At 29.6% G+C, this 22,766-nt stretch overlaps 2 protein-coding genes across 2 annotated transcripts; both read left to right on the top strand.

Annotated features, from left to right (window-relative positions):
• The first annotated feature begins 5,923 nt into the window (after window positions 1-5,923).
• Window positions 5,924-7,564, top strand: LOC100776188 (GATA transcription factor 7). Its single transcript, XM_003540620.5, has 3 exons — window positions 5,924-6,085; window positions 6,207-6,545; window positions 6,631-7,564. The coding sequence occupies exons 1-3, from the start codon at window positions 5,939-5,941 to the stop codon at window positions 7,171-7,173; spliced, it is 1,029 nt and encodes a 342-aa protein (XP_003540668.2). The 5' UTR covers window positions 5,924-5,938; the 3' UTR covers window positions 7,174-7,564.
• Window positions 7,565-17,479: 9,915 nt separating this feature from the next.
• Window positions 17,480-20,531, top strand: LOC100775643 (pentatricopeptide repeat-containing protein At5g50280, chloroplastic). Its single transcript, XM_003540619.5, has 2 exons — window positions 17,480-18,447; window positions 19,123-20,531. Exons 1-2 carry the CDS (start codon window positions 17,600-17,602, stop codon window positions 20,408-20,410), a joined length of 2,136 nt encoding a protein of 711 aa, XP_003540667.1. The 5' UTR covers window positions 17,480-17,599; the 3' UTR covers window positions 20,411-20,531.
• The last annotated feature ends 2,235 nt before the right edge of the window (window positions 20,532-22,766 follow it).

The raw sequence follows: 22,766 nt of genomic DNA, 5'->3' as shown, positions 1-22,766 counted from the left end.
TTTTTTCTAAAAAGTTGATTGAAATTGGAAGACATATTATTTATTCATTAGTTTACCTTCTTTTGAAGTTAACAATGATTTTGTCCGTTGCCATAACAACTGTGGAAAGAGCCTTTTCTGCCATGAAAATTGTGAAAAATAGGTAGTATAATCAGATGAGAGATGCATGAATGAATGATTGTCTAGTGACTTATATTGAGAAAGATATGTTCAATAAGATTGACAATGAACTGATCATTCAACGATTTCAAAACATGAAATCATGTAGAGGATAACTATAAGATATGTAATTTATTTGAATAAACACATTAAAATTTTATGATTTTGATATTTATGTCTTTATCTTCATATGCATAATGATAATTATTATTAATTTATATTATTTGAAAAGTAAATTATCCCCATTAATTTAGAGTCTTAAATCCATCACTGTACACAAACATAATATCATTGTCACAAAATGGGAAGAATAATATACCAATATGATGACTCATTGTTGTCTCCCATCATACCGAATGTTCACATTTTAAAAATAGACATGTCATTTCATATTTAATTTTATTTTATGTGTTAAATTTCCCAACATACTTTACGCGAAAATCCAAATTCTTTTTTAACATCAATTTTTAAGACTATGACTCATAAAAATTCACAGAATAATAATTTATTAAAAATTGTCAAAAAAATAGATAGATAATGTCATTATATCCAAAATAATTGATCTTGTATGTTATATTATATATAATTTTTATTTTGTGTTTATTTTTTACTTTTACATAAAGGTATTTTAAAAATATTTTCTTAGAATTAGAAATGTCAAAAAAATTATCCAACTTTAATTATAAAAATAAATTTTAATATATAAATAACATTCTCTACGTTTATAAACAGGATTGGAAGATACAAATCATCCACGTAGACGTACTGGATTTGTGGGTTGTGATACAGAGATTTGAAAACATATATTACACGTGTTTTTTGTTTGCAGTGTTCCTCAATGGCGACCGTCGGCGGAATTTTGGATCAATATTATTACACGTGAAAATAGTTAGTCTTAGATCGTTCTAACGAAGCAAATCGCTCTCACCACAGTGCATTCAAAAGAAAAACAAAAGTATATAAAAACAATAATAATAATAATTTTATGTCTTTTTTGTATGAAAAAAAAAACATGATAGGCTTTTCAAGTATAAGTAGCAAGTTTTTCTTACATTATACTAATATTCTTAAGTTTAAGTAAATTTTTAAATATAATATTTAAATAAATATTATATATATAATAAATATTAAATATACTAAAATTATACATCTTAATGAAGAATTTCGTATGGTTAAAAAAATATTTTTATTATTAATATATAACAAATGTTCTATTTTATAAGGTACAATTAAATTAAAAAGATGAGACTGTTAAAATTATATAAAAAAAATTATCAAAGACGCATATTTAATTATTTTCTAGCTCCATAATTTTATATAATGCTCAAACAATTGAAATTAAAATAAATTAAATTTGAATAAGCTTATAATATATTAAAATTTAATTTATCTAAAGACTATATGTACTTTTTAATTCAATTAATTATCAATTTAATCCTTTTATTTATTTAAAAAATTTAATTAGCTCTTTCATTTTTTCTATTTTTAAAAGGTTCAGATTATTTATTTTTTAAAAAGTCTCATCATTTAATATCTCAATATGGTCTTTCATTTTTTTAAATGCCCCAACGTGATGATGCTTTCAGCCGAAATTTGCAACTTTATGTTGGGAACTTCAATTGGACAAAAAGTATCACATTCAAACATTTTTTTTTAAAATTAATTGAAAATATTAAATAAATAAAAATATCAAATCGATAATTAATTTTTTTTTAATATATAAATATATATTTGTATCATTAATCAAGTCAATGAATAAATATTCATTTTATTCTTTAAAAATGTAAGATAATAATAAATTAATCTTTAGAAGATGAAAAATTTAAATTTAATCTTTAAATATATAAAAAAGTATAACAAACTGATTATGTGAATAATTTAACCATAAATTGATTTATGAATTTTATAATTTAATGTTAAATTAGTTCTTAAAAATATAATTTATTATTAAATTAATCTTTAAATATTATAATTTAATGAGGATGTGTAACACTTTTTTTTACTTTCAAAAATTAAATTTAAATTTTTTACTTTTTAAGAATTAATTTATGAAGATGTCACGTTTTCATGGAGTAGATATTTTCCGGACGTCAAGAGAGGACGAAACCATGGGCCATAACCCCAATACGTGAGTGAATAGCTTTTGCTCTAAGTACAAAGTATAATGCGTGTTAGATTATTCATCCAATCAAACTGCATCCATGTCCGAAGAAGCTAATATTTGTTGCTCATGCTTATTTTGTTGCTTTTTTGACGTGTTTTTAAGGCTGTGTTTGTTTTCGAAAATGAAAATAATATTAGAGAAAAAAATTATACTTACTTTTATAAGATTTACATCTTTTACATTTTAATTTAATTTTTTATTTTTATTTTTTTCATCTGTTGTCATCCTTTAAATTAAACACATCCTTAATATTAACACTCTTATAATAAGCGATAACAAACACATATAGACGATATGCACCAAAATAGTTTAGACTACGCACCAAAAGACAATCCATATAGGAAGACAAAGAATTCATCAATGGTATTCAGTCATCATACCATCCTTGTCATATTTTGCGCACGTGAAAGACAGAGGAAGTCATTTATACTGCTTAAACTTTTTTGAAATTGTTCTCGCTAAGTATTGGAATTAAGGCATTTTTAATTGATAAATTATTTATACGACAAATTTTACAATTAAGACAGAAAAAAGTATAAATATAATAAATGATGTAATGAAAAACAATTAGATAAACGCAGAAAGCTGAAAAATATAAACAACGATATATTTTTTTTACGCTTAAGTAAATAAAAGGCAAGAACATAAAAAGAAACTAATAACTTAGGAGCAAAACTCCGAGAGCATCTACTAAAAGTTTAGGCTTAACACTATCTGATCTAACCTTATCGAAAATTTACGCAAATTTATGAGAATTTTATAAATTCAACTTATACACTCAATATATAAAATATTTATAAATAACATACTAATTAAACATTTCAATAATATAATAAAATAAAATAATAAATTATAAATTTTATAATACTTAAATAATCAAGTATAGAGTACTATGATTCAGTGATTCATAAATACCTTCGAGCCATGAAATGCTTAAGCCGTGATAGATGGCTTGGAGCTCTCCAAGAGTATTAGAGGCTCTTAAGTTAAGCGTAACATGTCCCTTCACTCCCTCGTGATTCTAATATGAGTGAGCACTCCCCAAGCTAGCGTGTGCCATCTATATTGATGTTGATCGTGCGGTCCAAATTTGGTGAGCTAAATGAATCGGTGGGATCATTCTTCAAGTTTAACACATCTTTTCCTTATTTATTCAACGTATGCAAAGGTGTATATACTTGAGAGGAAGTCCAAGAAAAGCTTACAATGAAAGTCCTAGAAAGAAAAAAAAATAAAAGTTATCTAAAACCAAACTAATAGAACTACCATAACTACAATAAAATAAAAATAATAAAACTTCCATAATTACCATTAAAAAAATCCTAACGGAAATAGCTAATTGCCATTATTGGTTATCACCCTCTCTGCTTATTTGAAGTTTAGACTTGTTTAAAAGGCTGAAAAGGTACATAGTTAGATGTTGGCCATGATGACAATCTTATTTGTTAGATCTAAAGAGTTAGACAAAGAGTTTATTTGAATATAAGTCATAAGAATTTTTAAGAGGTTTATTTATTTGAAATATATTTTTTTTTAATAGAAAAATTATCAAAAGCTCTTAAAAGAATTTCTAATTTTGTATCCAAACAGACTCATATATGTAATAAAAGGGAGTGATAAGTACTTGAGCTAAAAAATGATTGTGGTTTTGAAAAAGGAAAAATAGTTTCATGTAATATTACATTTAAGGATATGAATGGGAATTTGTTATTTAAACCAAAAATAAAATATCCCTTGAAAATTCCTTCTTTATGGCTAGGGTAAGCACTCTTACAAGTTTTTTGGAGATGGAATTTGCTTCTATGTGCAGCTAGTGTGGAAGAAAAACACAAGAAACCAAAAACTCTTAGATGAGATATGTCAAGTAGTTTATTATGTAGAATAAAAAAGGATGAATCATTATTTAACATTTAGCATTTTTCTATTTAATTTGGATGAGGGAAGGATGTTCATGACGTGCGCAACATGTGCAGCTACATAGGACCAAAAATGAATAAGCTAAATTGCGAATTAATAGTAAAGTTATTAAGAGTCTGCTTGTTTTATTTATTACTTTCACACTTTCAATTGATGTGGTTCACAAATAATTATATAAAAATATAACATTATTTTCACCTTTTTTTTTTTAATTTTAAAAATTGCAACAAATACTGAAAATAAAACAAAAAAAAAATTATATGATCTTGTATATATGGGTTACATTAATGAAGATTTGATATTTTTACATCACTTAACAATTTACACAAAACTTCTTTTATTTTTCTATAATTTTTTACAATTTAAATTATAGTTATCTGCCATTTTAATTGCCAGATATTATCAAAATTTAATATTTAAGAAGAATATAACCAAATTACACTTTTTAATTTTTCTATAACATTCATGTGCCAAGCAGATAATAATATATAATCTGGTCATTACATTCTTTACAAATAAAATTTGTGTAAATTTTATTTATATAAATCAAATTAAAACAAATAATAAAAAAATGAGAACTCATGAAATTTATTTTATAATTCAATTTAAAACAATATAATAGACTTACAATTAATAATTTAATTGATCTAATATATACAATTACTTTTGGTCCCTGCATTGGCATGATTGGAGAATTAGAAAAGATAACAAAAATAGCGGGAAAAATAATCCAAAAAATTGGCACATCACGAGGCGCGATTAACGCGGCCAAGCAAAGCTTTGCCAATCTCCATTTGTGTTTTTGTTTGTGTTTACCCTTTACATTGATTTTTTCAAATTTCAACGTTGAAAAGTTGCATTTAGTGCACTAACGCAACCCAGAAGGTTTCCTCTTTTCCGGTTACTTCATTATGGAATTCAGGGTATCTTTTTTGTTTTTTTTCTTTCGAAAACCGTTAGCGCCAAAGAGTGACTATTAATTTCATCATTTTAATCACAGAATTAGTCAAACTCAGACGTTCATCTCCTGCAGCACAACTTGGATTAAAATAGTCAAAACCAGCATATGACCTTAACATGATTTGTTTGTAACGTAGAATTGGACCGGGCCAGCCAGTTTCTAGAGATAAGAATTGTAGCATAGTTTTTTGAATTTACAAAGCCATCATAGATATCCTCCATTCCAAAAACAAAAAACAAATACTATCCTTCGTCCTTAATTTTTTTAATTTTGTCTGTTTTTTTGTAAGACTTTTTTCAAATTATTTTTTTATATTAGTTATTTTTTTATCCAAATATTCTTAGGTACTTTATGCTAAATATTATATATTAAAAAAATAAATATATTATCTCTTTTATAAGGAATGAATAAAAAAACTATAACACATTAATTAATTAATTAGATTAGAAAAGTAATTAAGAAGAAAGAGTGAGATTATGAATCTCAATTTTTTAAGATACATTTAACAAAATAATATATATTACTAAAAAATTTAAGTTTAATGTAATTAATTATATTAATGTGAATTAAATAAAGAATGTTATATTTAAAAATCGAAGTAACAAATAAATTCAAAAAAATAATAAAAAAAAGACACCAGCAATAGTGAAGCCCCACCACCTGACCAAATGTCACGCCCTTAGTGCATGACCCTCGAGGAAAATTTAGTACTCCCATATTTAAATCGAAAAAATGGTATGCTGACTTATAAGAAACCAAAGAGAGATAAAGATAACACAACACCAATACCTCAACTCAAACGCCTGTTTCGCCTAACCAAAGGAAGCTCCACTGCGGTTTCCGTTTCCTCTCTGCCTTCACCACTCTCTTTTTTTTCTCAACAGGTAAAAATTCATTAAATCTCCAATAACGTTTGTGTTTGCGAGAAAAGAAAAAAAAAAGCATTAAATTAGGACCGCGTAAAATAATATTCTGTCGTGACAATAATAGATTTGAGTTCTGTAGGAACAAAGAAAAATGGAAGTTGCGGCAGCGAAAGCCCTGAAACCAAGCCTTCGGACAGAGTTCATTTTCCCTCAAGCAATTTACGACGAGATTTTGTGTTTTAACGCCAACAACGTTGTTGCCGGCGAAGATTTCTCCGTGGACGACCTACTCGACTTCTCCAACGGCGAATTTCAAGTCGGGAAAGATTTCGATGACTACGAGGAAGACGAAGACGAAGAAAAAGGCAGCACCTCCGGTTCCTTGCAGTCGCAGGACAGAACCGAAGACGACAGCAACTCTAATTCCACCGCCGGAGGCGGCGGAGACTCCGTTTTCGCCGGCGAGTTGTCAGTTCCGGTGAGTTTTCAATTCTTTCATAAGAAAACAATTAATTAAATTCATGGTTTTTTGAAAGAAACAATAAAATAATTGATTTTTGCAGGCGGATGACGTGGCAGACTTGGAATGGGTTTCTCACTTTGTGGACGATTCTCTCCCGGAGTTATCTCTATTGTACCCAGTCCGTTGTTCCGAGCAAACAAGGGTATGTACCGAACCGGAACCCAGACCGGGCTCGGTCCAAACCATTCCAGCAGTTCCAAGAAAGCCGAGAACCGGAAAGACTAGAAAGCCCAACGCTCGTGTCTGGTCCTCGATGTCGTCTTTGTGTTCTTCGGTGACGGCCAAGAAACAGAAGAAAAAGGTCGAGGCCCAAAACGGTGGGGCCCAGTCTCTGCGACGGTGCAGCCACTGCCAGGTGCAAAAAACGCCACAGTGGAGAACCGGCCCACTAGGGCCCAAAACACTTTGCAACGCTTGTGGAGTTCGGTTCAAGTCCGGTCGACTTTTTCCAGAGTATAGACCAGCCTGTAGCCCAACTTTTTCTGACGATATTCACTCCAACAGCCATCGTAAAGTGTTGGAGATGAGACGAAAAAAGGAGATAGTTGAATCGGACCGGATTCAATTGATCCCAAGTTGTTAATTTTTGTTAGACTGAATTTAGATGCAGTTCATTAAGTATTTCTAGTAGAGTAGTATTGTTTTTTTCCGTTAGAATTAAAGTTTGACCTCATTAATATGCATATAAAAGTTTGCATAATTGAGATAAAATTATAATTCTAACAAGGCTATCTAAGGATTTATGTTTTTAGATTCCAATAGGTTATAGATCAGAAATAGGTCAACGAATCGGTCTGAGCTGGTTTGGTATTTGTTCCATAGTTAGTGATTTAAATTAGTGCTAGTCAGGTAAGGAAGAACTAAGTGATAACGGACATTAGGAGAGCATTGATAGTTTGTATCCCATTTTCCTAGCGCAGTTGATTTAATTAATGAGATGTAGTTAAGTTGAGGAAAAAAAACTAAATTATTTATGAGGACATCTTTCTATATATATTCAAGTTGGGTTGATATTTTATTTGTCTCTCTGTCAAGCTTACTGGATTTTGAATTTTGATTGAATTATTCAGCGATGTGCTGTTAGATTGTGTGCATGTATGTGTAAGAGGGAAAGAAGGAGGAAAGGTCAGCTGAGAGTGATGGAAGCATTAAAGTTGAGTGGCCTTGATTTGAGACCATGGAGACTGTGCTACCGCCAAATCGAGTGGTCAAGTAGGATGAAGTGGACTACTATTATTAATTTATTACCTATGTTAGTTTCATATTATACTCATACTTCCTCCATTTTATTATAATTATCCTGAATATAGCATTAATTATTTTTTTATATTTCTTGTCACAGTAATGATATATTATAGCAGTAAAAAATAAATTAATAATAATTAGATTAATTTTTTTATAATTGATATATTTTTTAGTTTATTTATTGATTTTTTTATCTGTATAAAAAATATAGGGCGACAATTATAATCACATGAAGGGAGTAATAGTTATAAATTGTTACTATTAAGAAAAAATAATATTTTTTTAATCTTAAATATAAATTTTTTAAACTAATTTTACTTCATTTAATATTATTATTTTTAATTAAGATTTTAATTCTAATAACTCATTTTTATTTAGTGCCAAATTCCAATAAAGATAAGTTGAAAAAAAACTTAATTTTCAATTAACATTGATGTAACTAAATATAGTTGGCCTGAATTATTTTTGTTTTCTTATATTTAAGACCAGAAAAAAATACCTGTTAATTGGTATTTTTTGTTTTTTTATATAAACATCAGTTATAGCAATTCATTTAAAATCAAAGATTGAATAAAGATGGAAATACTGTCGGAAACATGGTTACAAGTATAAAATATTGATGTCTTAGCTGATAAATGGACAACATAATTTGTTTGTCTCTTTATAAATAAAATATAAAAAATTATTAAAAATTACATAGAACCATATTTTAAAAATTACATAATTTGTTTTTCTCTTTAAAATCTTTAAAAAAAGTGTAATTTTACCTATCTTAACAAAAGTTTTTTTTATACTTTATTGACTAGTGTTGCTAAAAATATTATAAAGTGCAGTTAAAAAGGGAATTTAATATGTGATATTACATGCATTAATAGTTTATTTCTTTTATTATAATTGTTCTTAAAATATTTAAAATTTTCATTTTTCTAATTTCTTTTATCTAAGTAATTAAGGCATTTTCATTCAAATGTATTTTTATATACAAATAATCAATAAAGTAGATAATATGGATAGATTTTTATAATAAAAAAGACGAACTTTGTAAAAAAAAAAAATCCTATAAAAAGATCGAAAGTAATAATACTTTACCTCTGTTTGTGGCTACATGCATAAATGATGAGTCATCTCCATGTTTAATGGTTAGGAGACATGACTTATACTTTACGGGAAATGGTAATTTTTATTTTCCTTTGAACATTTTTTTGTCAGCTTCTTTAACTTGAACATAAATTTTGTTTTATTTATGATTTTAGTCAAGGACATTAATTTAATAATTAAAATATTTTTGTTGAAAATTATGTTCGAGATATATTAGAAATCATAAATAAAATCACAGTAATATTTTTAATAAAATGTTTACTCTTTTATTTCTTAACCGGTGTTCTTAAATATTGATTAGCATTTTTATTTTATAATTTAATATGATATTAATTATTTTTAATCATATTGATATATTTATTTAATTCTTAAATATTTTATATAATTTTCATAATTAGGAGACAAATAAATTCGTATTAAAAATTAAAATTAATTTTAATATAAAAAAGTATTAATCATATTTTAAATTTACACATTTTCTTCTAAAATAAATAAAAAAGGAATAGAAAGAATAGTGCCTTACTAAATTTAGAAGGAACTCCGCGCACAAATTGTATATGAGGATATTTAAATGATTATTTTTTTTTTATAAATTTTGCATGTGATTATTTTTTCCACCCCATTTAACTATAGGTTTATGGTGCCTTAAAAAGGAAAAAGAAAACTATTTGTTGTATGTATTTCGGTATTAATTTTTCAAAAAGTGTAATTAAATTTGATCAATCAATGCAACTTTAAAAGTATGAGTTCTTATCCTCGGATCTAGTTGCTACAAAATAATAATAATAATAATAGACAAGTATTAGTAATTAATTAGTCATGTAATAATGTTCAGTTTTCACTCCTCTAATCATCTTTTATTTGATATCCTTTAACTGTGAGTTTCTCTACACAAACGAGTCTCTAACCAAGTTGGAACGAAGTTAAGATTGCATAACCAAAACTCTTATGCAGATCATCCCTTCAAGTTTTTCAAAGTGTCTTAAATATGCAAACATCAAAAAACACTTGAAGTTCACAAAGACAATGAACCCTTACTAAAAGAAGTCACATATGCATTTATTGTGGTTGATGAATGGATGATGGGATACTTTTAGGCACACTAGTATTTTTGTTGATGGTGAAGAGAGTGACATCAATTAAAAGCGTGTTTAACAAAATTAGCTTAAAAGCTTATTGAAATTTATAAGTGATGAGTTAGGAGTTAAAAAATAAAAAATTAAAAAGTTTGTTGATTGAGTTATAAGCAATTCATGAAATTTCTCTCTGTATATACATTAGAATAACTATCTTATAATGATGGTGTTTTTTTTATACATATAATGATAGTGTTTTTAATATGATTCTTTAACAAATGTCCTATTTAATTCTATTGAATTTTCTTTTTACATTTTATATAAAATCTCATTATCCGAACATAATGGTTTTTTGTTTCAAAGTGGAAAGAATGATTGCCAGTGAAAGAAAAATACCACAAAATCTATTCATTCCATGGTTTGGAAGCTCTGAACAAGAGGAAAACAAATATTGAATCTCACAATTTGCTTTTTCTACAAAATTGGACAGAAAAATAGAAGCTTTTAAATGTATAAAGCCAAAAATGCCATTATTTATATATTTGTCTATAATACACATGTTATTTCACATATATAAAAATTTATTTTCTTTTATGATTTTCACAACACTAAACTAAAGTGCTTTCCAAGTCCCAGATACTGTAGGGAGGAGTATGTTCAGTTGGGTTTAGTGTGCGTGCATGTGAGGGAACTAGTTGGTGGTAGGACAATGACGACAGAAGCAGCATCCCATTCAATGAACAACGTGCTTCTGATGGATGTGGCCACGGGGGTTGCTATTCTTGAATTGAATCTTAATCTTAAGTTATAATATAAGAATCCAAATGAAAAGCACCTTCACTACTTGCACTTGCACATGACCTGCATAACACTTTGGGTTGGGATACCATCACTTTAAGTATGCACGCCTACTAGGCATTGCATTACCCTCATCATTAATTTTCAAAATCTTTTCTGTCGTGTTTGGATTAGTTTCTTAGTAGTAATTAATTAACTATTTTTATTGTAAAGATAAAATAATAAATAGTTAATTCAATCTTTTTTTATAATACCATATTATCATCGTAATTTTATAGAGTTTAATAATCATATAATAATTTTAAACTGTCAATTAATTATAGATTATCATTGATATAATTTTTAGGATAATATATACAAAAATTAACAATTTATCATAAATAATAATTTATGATCAGACAATAGTATAATATAAAATTATATAATAAAATTAAATTTTATATATTATTCAAACATACTAGCCTCCTTTTTTTCCAAATAAAGAATCGTACTCTTTTCAATTATTGTATTTCTTTCTTTCGATGCGATACAAAAGGTTTTTTTTTTTTTTTTTTAATGTTGACTCTGCATACTAAAAAGCTAGTAAAGTTAGCAATGTGGTGTACGTTTTTTTAAAATAATATTTATGTAAGAAATATTTAATGGTAATTAAATATTTGAGTAATTGTAAGTTTTTCATATTATTTTTAAAAATATATAATTAAAATACTGAAATGAAAGTTTACATAACATTTTTCATTGCAAAATTAATATAACATTATAAAGTATAAGTATAACTATAACATTATAAAATAAAAGTACAATTTTAAATTAGTTTGATAAAAAAAGTCATCATAAACCTATCTATAATTTTAAAAATAAAATATTTAATAATTAAAACATAATTAAAATATAAATTAAAGTGTTGTAATTAAAATTATATAGATAGATAGATATCATAAAAATCATTAAATAAGCTTTAAAAATTCATCATTCACACGTATATAGATATAAATATACAAAAATAATAAGGATTTGTCTAGATAGACTTTCCTATAAGAATTTATAAAAATAATGAAACAAGCTTTTTTTCGAAGAAATTAATAAGAGAAAACTTTTAAGTTAGTTTTTGTGTGTGTGTGTGTGTGTGTGTGTGTGTGTGTGTGTGTGTGTGTGTGTGTGTGTGTGTGTGTGTGTGTGTGTGTGTGTGTGTGTGTGTGTGTGTGTGTGTGTGTGTGTGTGTGTGTGTGTGTGTGTGTGTGTGTGTGTGTGTGTGTGTGTGTGTGTGTGTGTGTGTGTGTGTGTGTGTGTGTGTGTGTGTGTGTGTGTGTGTGTGTGATGTGTTGGTTCTTGTTAGAATTTGAAGGTGATGTGTTGGTTCTTGTTAGAATTTGAAGATAAGTTTTTTTTCATAAGCTATTTTAATGTAAATAAGTTAAAAATACCTTATAGATCAATCATAAAATATGTTTATAAGTTTTGTCACATACTATTACAAACACTTAGAATATAAAATAAGTTGAAATAACTTGTTTATGAGTGTTTAACAATATCTTAGTATTATTAACTAAATATTGAGTACCATAAATAAAATAAAAATTCCTTAATCAATAAAAAATCATTAATAACATAAAAGTAATGTTATTTATTACTTATTCAGTTTTTTTTAAATTGTTAGATTTTAAAAAAAATTCTATTTATTTGTTATTTTTAACATTTAAGGTTACATATTTTGTTTTATCAATTATACCCTTACCCACATTAATTATTTTACACATTTTGAAATAAATAATTAAATCTTTAAAAAAATAAAAAAGTTAGTTATTTGTCAGTAATTTGGTGAATAGAAACATAAATAAAAGGTATTAGTGGAAACAGAACTAAATGTATTGAAAAAGTGAATTCACAAGAGATATAATAAGTAAAGGCCTAACAATTTTGATCAAAATTTTAAAAAATTATTGATTTCCTTGATTTGTCCAAGCAAATTTTAAACGACAGATATTTAGAAATATAGGGAGTACATTATAATAAAAAATTTCACTTGCTATTAAGTGAAAATTTGAGACACAATTAAGTGTAATGGTGATGATGGCCTTTGACTTATTTAATGTTTTAACTTCTGACAATTAAGAAGGAGACAGTAGAAGATGTCCAATTGAAAAAGGACATAATGTATGAATGAAGTTTAGTTATCTAAGAAAAAAAATTTAAGATGCCTCGAAAATTCTAAGACGGTGACCGAATTCTGGAGGAAAATGGCACCAATTTTGACGCATGAGCATTTTATTAGGTGAGTTTGGTATTGATTCACAAAAGAAAAATAAAATATCATCTAATGATATACTACGGCATCCTTAAATAAGTTATTGTAGTAATAATAGTATTATCTCCAAAAATTTTATAATAATTAATTAATTAAAATGAATAAAATAGTTAAATGAATTAGTTTATTTAATAATGTTATAGACCTAAGCGTTATTTCAAAAGTTCAAGTGGTGATTGTGTTCAATGATAATATTTGAAATTTAAGGAATACTTTTTTCCACATTATAAATATGTCTCATTTCAAATAAAGTCCTGAATTCATTCACTTTTTCCAAAAAAGTAAATATTTATAAATATATTTAATAAATTAAATATATAAAAAAATAACGATTAATATATTTAAAAAGATTCGTTTTTTTAAAAGAAGCTTCTCAATTTTTTATATAATTAAGAAAAAAGTATACTGATTTATTTCTTATAAAAAAGAACCAAAGTTACTACATAAATAAATGACAGCAACAAGTAACTCTACACTTGTAATCAATCAAATTAAACGTTTTTTTTATTGCATCAATCAAATTAAATAAAAAAACAGTTACCATGATCGAATAACCTTAGAGAGACAACCCAGTTTCCTGTGATCAGATCCAAAATGAAAAAAATCAAGCCCAACTCAAAACGCATTGTCGTGTGTCGTTCATCCATTGCTGCGTTTTGTAGTGAATTGTCGTCTTTCCCAGGCCTTATGCATTTCCCATTGGGAGAATAGAGATCAAGCGCAGACATGGGAACTTAACAAAGGAAGAAACCCGAATTGATGATGGAGCTCACCCAAGACCAAGCTGCAACTCCATATAAGAGCAGCTATAAATATAATAAGAGTGATGCGTGTAACATTATTCAGCACACAATAATTTCTCGTGAATAAAAAATGTGTAAAAAGTTTAAATACAATTTTAATAATCTATTTACGATATGGTGCGAATCGCTAATATATCAGTCTTTATATTTACAGATTTGAGATTTAATCCTTATAGTTTCTATGTTGTTATCTTTCGTGTATAATAATTGCTTTCCATTTTTAAGATCATAAATCCCTCGAGAAATAAAATCCAAATTAGCATACACCATTACATATTTGAAAAACAAAACAACGAGTACTAAAATCTTATACACATCAAACGGAGATGTCTGTACTGTAGGAAACCAAAAATCTAACTATAAATCAGCATTAGCAATTAAAAACCAAGTGTCGTCTCATCCTTTTTTTTTTCTCTTTATTTGGTTTTTATCTTATTACTAATATGAATAATTGAAAATCCAAAAAAAAAAAAAAAAGGATTCGAAGTATCCTTTCTCAGTTCTATTTGTTACTACCTCTGTTTCTTTTTATAAAAAACAAGTTATAATATACTATAACTTGTATCTTATAAATGGGATCAGAAGTAGTACTTGTTAAACTGTCTATAAGAATGAAAAATCAATTCTCAAATATTCAAATTTGATAGTCCAGGAAGACCATCAGATCCATTTTCCGTGGCCTTATCACTACAAAACTGACAAGAAAGGCTGGTTGGTTTCGAATGTAAGCATTGATCAACCCGTTTCTCCAACCAAGCAAGTCTTCTCTCAAGTCTCAACACACCAATATGCAAAGTCCTAATGTCAACTTGTGCAATCCTGGCACAAGCCCGAAGCAAAATGTAATAATCAGCACGAGCAACATAAGTCAGGGCACCTTCATCCCTCTTCCTCACATAGTGAATATAATCAAGTCTTTTATGCTTGACACTAGGCGGAATATAATAAAATCTGTTATCCTCCATCTCTAATTTCATCTGTCTAATGGCTTCCTTGACATGAGATTTTCCTGAACTGTGCTCTTGGGACTGTCTGACAACCTCTCATGGGATTTGTTATTGCTCACCCTTCCAGGCAAGTCATCTTCAAGGCTGGTGTCATCATCAGGAAAGAGTTTTTTAAAACCTTTTTTTCTAATCTTTTCCTCCTTGGATGTCCTGCCAATGCATCCTTTATCCCTCGACCTCGGTTGGTTAAAAGAAGTATTTGACTGCTCTACATTTTCTGATGGTTTTGTATCCTAAAACAAAAAAAAAAAAAAAAAGGAGAAAGTTTTATACAACACACTTTGACAGGCATTCTTCATGATGTACTCAGGCAACAAAAACAACTCCCGGAAACTAGACATACCAAGGCAGATATAAAAAAAATTTTAAAATTAATTTTATTTAATAAAAGCTTCCCAACAAAACATTTAGGAGACAATGGAATAATTTTTATTTTTTTTTATCTATAAGCATAATATTTGGAAGAAAATATTCATATAGGAAATCTTCATTATCGTTATCTCCATAAAGTCTGCAGTCACTATATGAGCATCTGTTAACTATATGATTTCACCAAGAGAATATGAATTTACAGCCCTTCACTGATTCCAATTACATATTGTTAGAGCACAACAAACGTGTAGAGAGTGAAGGTACTAACAGTGAAATATCAGTTGGCCCATGAAAAAATGAGCATTACTTACAGGAATCATAAACAGGTATGTCATAATTTTGATTGTTGAAACCAACTAAATGTATTCAAATAATATGCAAAAGTATTAAGTAACATGTCATTTTCTAGCAAGTTCTCTCAATCAATTTCATCAAAAGAATTGAGAAATTTAAAGATAGATAAATGACTGGCACTTGACTGAGCCCCCTCATTTCAGCAGGAAAAAAGAAAAGAAATTCCTCTTTTTATTCTATTTTGCACAAATTTGATTTGAGGAAATAAGTCCGTGCCAACAATAGTTCATTCATGGTATTTTTCTTGAATTTTGATGTCCTTTACTTTAGGAAACAGTGATGTAGACAATTTATTTTCCAAGCTTCACTGGGAAAGAAATTGAAAATGATGAACAGATGAGCCATGTCCCATAGACAAAAGAGCACAGGCAGAGGGGCTACTTCTTTATTGACACATCCCAGGAAATGAGAAGAAAAAAAAGTAGTTGAAACTTGAAAGTAATTCCAAGACATCCTAATTCTAAAGGCCTATGCATATCAATAGAATAACTAGCTCAGTTCTTTAATTACCTCTTCATTCTGATAAAATCTCCATAGGTATTCTATCATTTTTTCTTCCTCGTGATTCCCATAAGATGGTTCTGATCCAGCAAAGACAACATCCCTACAGTATTTGAGATATGTAGCCAAGTCCTTTGAATACCCTGTCCATAAATACTGGATGTTAGATAGCCATTTAATTGTTCTATCAAACTTAATATGTAAACTTATTTGTTAAAAAAAGGTTCATCATCAGTTGCAAAATGGATTGAAAATAGATAAGGCTTAACATTACAAGGCCAGAATGTGACTTAAATTAAAAATACATAATGAGTTTGACATATTGAAGGCTTATTTGAAATAATTAACTTAATTTATATAAAAATTTGACTTGACTTATAATCTATTTTTTGGAATAGACTCACAAACAAAGCAGAGCCTATAGTATATTAATAAAAAGGAAACAAGAAGAGACATGAGAGACTAAATCAAACTCATGGGTATACATAAAAAAACAAAACCTACAATATAAAAAAAACAAAAAAAAACCTATAAAAAGGTAATCCTAATCTATCTTTATTGAAGTCCTCCAAATAGGAAGATGAGACATTGTCAAACCAAAAAAAAGAATCTGACAGACCAACAAATTTTTTAAAGGACTTATTTTATGATAATTTAACACTAAAATAAATATAGAATTATGTATATTAGATTATATAAGAATCAAAGTTAATATTTTTTTTTATCATTGTCATTATTTATTATTTTTCTCGGGTATTGTCTCCGTACTTGTTTTGCCTCCATACTTTTAAAACATTGTATATCCTACCCCATTCTTTCATATTATTACATATTTTTACAATATGGTACATTTTAGACCCTAATTACATGATATATGTTAGTGTTCATCATTTATCTATGTTTTTGTTGTTGAGCAACATATAGGTATAAAATAGTTTTTGTCAGTCACTCATCTTCGTCGAGAACTGTTATTACACACCAGATGAGTAGTTTTGGGGAAGATGGTATAAGCACTTATTCGCCAGTTCTGATTCCCGCAAATTCCACAGAAAATGCATTGCCGCTTCTTCGACAACCCAAATTGGAACCACCTTGGGGTGAATAGCCAAATCCGTCAATCAAGATGTATGACGCTAACAAATTGATTCTAAAGATGAAAAAATTTAAATATAATTCTTATATATACAAAAAAGCAAAAAAATAGTACTTCAGTGGGTCACAATAACACACTTTGGGAAGCGAATTTAACTATTAAGCCTTGTTTTAATAAATAAAAAAAACGTCATAATAAGTGAACCGGTCCGGGTCACAAGTGCCTCTCTAATATCAAATATGTGTTTTTGACTTTTGAGCAACACGAGACAGAACAAGAACATGAGAATCATGTGGAATCAGCACCTGTGACTGTAACGAGCAAGATAACCTTTGCACTTGCAGAGCCAAGCCAACCATGGCTCTCAACCTCACACCTTCTTCCTACTTTCACCCTTTCATTTCACACCAAATTCACTTTCATACTCTTTCAAAACCTTTCTTTCTCTCACACTCCAAAACCTCAACCTCGTCACTCTCCAAAACCCTATTATGTCTTTGTGCATCACCATCCAACACCTCCCACCCTTCACCAACCCCCATTTTCCTCCCATATCTTCAACAACAAGAACCAGAAAATCGTGAAAAAGAGGGAATAGAAACAATAGTAGAAGAACAACAAGAACAAGAACATGACCCAGATGATCCAATCTACAAATTCTTCAAAACCCGCACTCGGTTTTCTTCCCAAGACCCTGGAAAAGAAGGAAAATTATCCCTTCAGAAGAACCGTCGCATCTCATGGCACCTTGCTTCTGACCTTGTTGAAGAAGAGCCTGAAAAGGGTTTGGTTGAAGAGAAGGAAGAAACAGTGTTTCAGAAGAAGAAGGTTTTGCCTTTGCCTTTGCCTGAGGGCATTGTGGGAGAGATCGTTCAGCTTGCAAGGAACTTGACACAAAATCTAACTCTGGAGGAGGCTTTGGCTGAGTATGAAGGAAGGGTTAGTGAGAAAGATTGTTGGGAGGTTTTGAAATTACTTGGGGAGGAGCAACTTCTGGTGTGTTGTTTGTATTTCTTTCAGTGGATGAGGTCGCAGGAACCTTCACTTGTTACACCTCGGGCTTGCACTGTGTTGTTTCCATTGTTGGGGAAAGCAAGGATGGGTGATAAGTTGATGCTTTTGTTCACAAATTTGCCATCCGGCAGGGAGTTCAGAGATGTTCATGTTTACAATGCCGCAATTTCAGGCCTTCTTTCTAGTGGCAGGTAAAAAATTCTTACAAAATCATGTGCTTTTCTTGTTTTTCTCTCAGCTGCTTAAATGCAAGTCAAGTAGCTTGTTACTTTTGGTTAGATAGAATGCTACACGTATAATTAATTAAATTGTACACTAGTTCACTTGTTTCACTGATATAACTCTTTTAATTATCATGAAAACTGAAGAAGTGAACAATGTGCTACCTGGTTGTTATCGAAGCAGTGGTATAAAACATGTCCATTCTTAAATCTTAAGTATATGTCTACAACACTCGAAATGACATTGCATCATCTTTTACCGAGAATTCTGATCAATGTCGACATTAAACCAGACAATGTTATGACATGATCATTAACTGTACTAGTACTGGTACATCAGTTTTGCCATGAAGTTCAGGTGGTTGTACATATTCTTTGCAAGTTCTCTTAATGAGCTCTACTTTGGTTTCATAGATAATTATTAATAGAGTTGGGAAAATGTTGTTGCTATATCCTGTATATTTTTCTTTAAAGGTGGAAATGAAAATATATTGTTTCGTAAATGCCTCTATTTTTTAAAATGTTTCTGTATTTTTAATTGTAGATTCCCAATTGTGGAAATATATATTTTACCATGTTGATGAATTAGCTAGGTGTTAGTTATTCCAGCCTTTCCATGGATTGAAGTCTACCTCATTGTTTTAGGTGTGAAGATGCTTGGAAGGTGTATGAGTCAATGGAAGCAGATAATGTTCTTCCAGATCATGTGACATGTTCTATTATGGTTATCGTTATGAGAAAACTTGGCCATAGTGCAAAGGATGCATGGCAATTTTTTGAGAAAATGAATGGAAAAGGAGTCAAATGGGGTGAAGAAGTCCTAGGTGCACTAATAAAGTCATTTTGTGTTGAGGGTTTGATGAGTGAAGCTCTCATCATCCTATCTGAACTGGAGAAGAAAGGGGTTTCTTCAAATGCAATTGTGTACAACACCCTGATGGATGCATATTGTAAATCCAATCGTGTAGAAGAAGCTGAAGGCCTCTTTATTGAGATGAAAACTAAAGGGATTAAGCACACTGAAGCTACGTTCAACATTCTAATGTATGCATACAGCAGAAAAATGCAACCTGAGATTGTAGAGAAGCTGATGGCTGAAATGCAGGATGCTGGCTTGAAGCCAAATGCCAAATCATATACTTGTCTAATCAGTGCATATGGGAAGCAGAAAAATATGAGTGACATGGCTGCAGATGCATTCTTGAAGATGAAGAAAGACGGTATTAAACCAACTTCACATTCTTATACAGCTCTGATCCATGCATATTCAGTTAGTGGCTGGCATGAGAAAGCTTATGCAGCATTTGAAAACATGCAAAGGGAAGGCATTAAACCTTCCATAGAAACCTACACTGCTTTACTAGATGCATTTAGACGTGCCGGTGACACCCAAACATTGATGAAAATATGGAAGTTGATGAGGAGGTACAAGGTTGAAGGAACACGTGTCACATTCAACACTCTTGTTGATGGTTTTGCTAAACATGGTCACTACAAGGAAGCAAGAGATGTAATATCTAAGTTTGCAAATGTTGGATTGCACCCAACAGTGATGACATACAATATGCTGATGAATGCATATGCACGAGGAGGGCAACACTCAAAGCTGCCAGAGTTGTTGGAAGAGATGGCAGCTCATAACTTGAAGCCAGATTCTGTAACTTATTCAACTATGATATATGCCTTTCTCCGTGTTCGAGATTTTAGCCAGGCATTTTTTTATCACCAGGAGATGGTCAAGAGTGGGCAGGTGATTGATTTCAATTCTTACCAGAAGCTTCGGGCGATTCTGGATGCTAAAGCTGCAATTAAAAACCGAAAGGATAGGAGATCCTTGATTGGTGTAGTTAGAAATAAGATGGGTGTTGTGAAACCGAAGAGAAAAAAGGATGAGTTATGGAAGTACAGGAAAAGACATGTTAAACAAAAGTAGTTCTGATATTAGTGTAAAGTAAGTTATAGATGCATTGACTCGGAAGGATTGTAAATTTGTAAGTTCAATTTTGACCGATGTTTTATTTCTCTAAAGACAAATGGTAACCAGTGTCGTTAAAGTATTGGTTAAGTTAAGCAGTAAAAAATGAAAAGTTTTCATTAAAAAATACCATCAATGCATATTTGTTATGATTTCCAATGCATTTTTAATATAAATGCCAATAAAAAATTTCTATTTATAATTTCTTAATTGATGTCATTAGTGCACTAGGTAGCAAGACTCTTCTCTAAATGGGTTACATCAAGATTTATGTTGCCATTGGAAATGCTCATCATTTGAAAAACAAAATGAAGCAAATTAATGAAGTAATAGATGACCCTAGTCTCCTTCTCAAGCACAATGTGAATGCATCAAAAGTCAAAACTATAGATGACCCTAATTAATTTTTTCTTTCAACAATCAACGGTTCTTAGATCTAGTTTCCCTTCATATTATAGGTGATAGGTCTGTTTTTCACCTAAACGACTTGAGCTGCACAAAAAATAAAGCGTGTGCTTAATATCCCACTTAGTGGATGCAAAATTCAAGCAACAGCAGGTGTTATTCTATCAATTTAATTTGATTCCTATATCATGCTATTCTCATAAATTCATCAAGAAAGGGAAAGATCAATGTATTACAGTGTTAAGAAATAAGGAACATAAATAATAAGCTAAATAGAACTTAACAAGTTTAAAGTACCCTCTGAATAAATTAGAGCATGAATAAAAGACTTTGGGGATTTGAATTTTTAAGCATAACAAGATGATTCCCTTCCTTTCCACTAGTAAGTAACTTGGCTATTTATGGAAACAGAGAATGGAATAAAGTTCCGATGAAAAGTGGAAAGACAGATACGAGGGGATCTCAACCTTTTGTGCACTAAGATGCTGCAGAAAGGAAAATGCTCCTTTACTGCCAGTGTCATATAGAAAATGATTTTGCTGAGTTTTATTGATGACATCTCAAAACCATAAATTCACAACAATCAAGCCATAATCATAGTCAGCTTAAGCTTTGAACCAGTACCGATGATATAGGTATCAGGCAGAGCATGGACTAACTAATATTTTCATTTTGAACATGTTACTATTTGGGGCTTGGTTTGTAATTGGCATTGACACAACATAACTGTACAATATCATGATCATGATTTGAGCTATTAGAAATTAGAACACAACATAGTTGTACAGATTCTTCCCACTTATATGTTGCTTAATTTGTTCATTCATATCTAATGTGAAACTTCTTCACACACACTTGCCACCTTAGCAATTTGAGAGGAGCGAATCAGCAAATGCCAACATAGAACCTGAAAGGGAGGTTTCTTAGATACTGTTATGCAAGTTGTAAAGAAACTGATGAAATGAAAATATTGGTTGATAAGTGGAGATACAGGCTAGCATTCATAGAGACCCATAAAAAAAATCAGAAAAAATGGAAGTACCCAACGCTTTCAAGAATTAGACTGGCTAACTGCATGAACATTAAACATTTTCAATTCGTCCTTCATCTAACGAAATAAATTGGATGCTCAAGTAATATCTTTGGCACTACCGTTTTGAGTGTTATTGTTTTTTAAACTTCAAATTACATTTAAATATATGCACAACAGTGCATTAGTTCTTAGTGTTTAATTGGTATCCTACATCGGACATGAATGCGTGTTTAAAAAGTAAAAAATCATATCTGGCATATGGAAACTATAACTATTAGCTTCTCAATAAACATTCAAAGACAAATTTGAAATGTGAAACAAAACACGCTATTACATTAAATTAGGATTGTAAGTAAAAATCACCTAGAGATATTATCCACTCGTGCTGTAACTAATTGAGTTGCATTAGTATGATTAAGAATTAGAGTAATAACGTACATAAAAAAATAGTGTAAAAGGTAATTAAATATCAACGTATTAGCATTACCGTTTTAGACTTCTAGTTAATTACCAGTAATGCTAAATTAACTAGATCATGACAAACTTTTATAAAAGGTATCACTTAATTAAATGTGTGTATGCATAACAAGTGCGAATACTACTATGGCTCGCCATGTGCTAGAAGCCGTAGGGATGGAGTCTGGGTACCAATTAGTTTCTTAAGGGCATTCACCATCCCCTATGGACTCCCATTTCAACCAACTTTTCAACCACTTGCTTTCAATTGATATCTTTAGGTCTTTGTGGTACCAACCTACTTCTTATTGGATATCTTCATAGCACCACTACAGTAAATAGGGAACAATTCTCGATTTTTGGTATCAACAATTACAAATTAGCATCTTGTACTCCAATATTTGACAATTGAGCATGAAA

Source organism: Glycine max, chromosome 12 (genome assembly GCF_000004515.6).
Source record: "Glycine max cultivar Williams 82 chromosome 12, Glycine_max_v4.0, whole genome shotgun sequence".
NCBI lineage: Eukaryota > Viridiplantae > Streptophyta > Magnoliopsida > Fabales > Fabaceae > Glycine > Glycine max.
This window is presented reverse-complemented; position numbering and strand designations above follow the sequence as displayed.

Excerpts from the sequence above, each read along its gene's own strand:
- LOC100776188 (XM_003540620.5), top strand. The coding sequence starts at position 5,939 with ATGCTGACTTATAAGAAACCAAAGAGAGATAAAGATAACACAACACCA. Across the intron at positions 6,086-6,206 it reads TCTCTTTTTTTTCTCAACAG|GAACAAAGAAAAATGGAAGT; the intron begins GTAAAAATTCAT and ends TGAGTTCTGTAG. Across the intron at positions 6,546-6,630 it reads CCGGCGAGTTGTCAGTTCCG|GCGGATGACGTGGCAGACTT; the intron begins GTGAGTTTTCAA and ends TGATTTTTGCAG.
- LOC100775643 (XM_003540619.5), top strand. The coding sequence starts at position 17,600 with ATGGCTCTCAACCTCACACCTTCTTCCTACTTTCACCCTTTCATTTCA. Across the intron at positions 18,448-19,122 it reads GGCCTTCTTTCTAGTGGCAG|GTGTGAAGATGCTTGGAAGG; the intron begins GTAAAAAATTCT and ends TCATTGTTTTAG.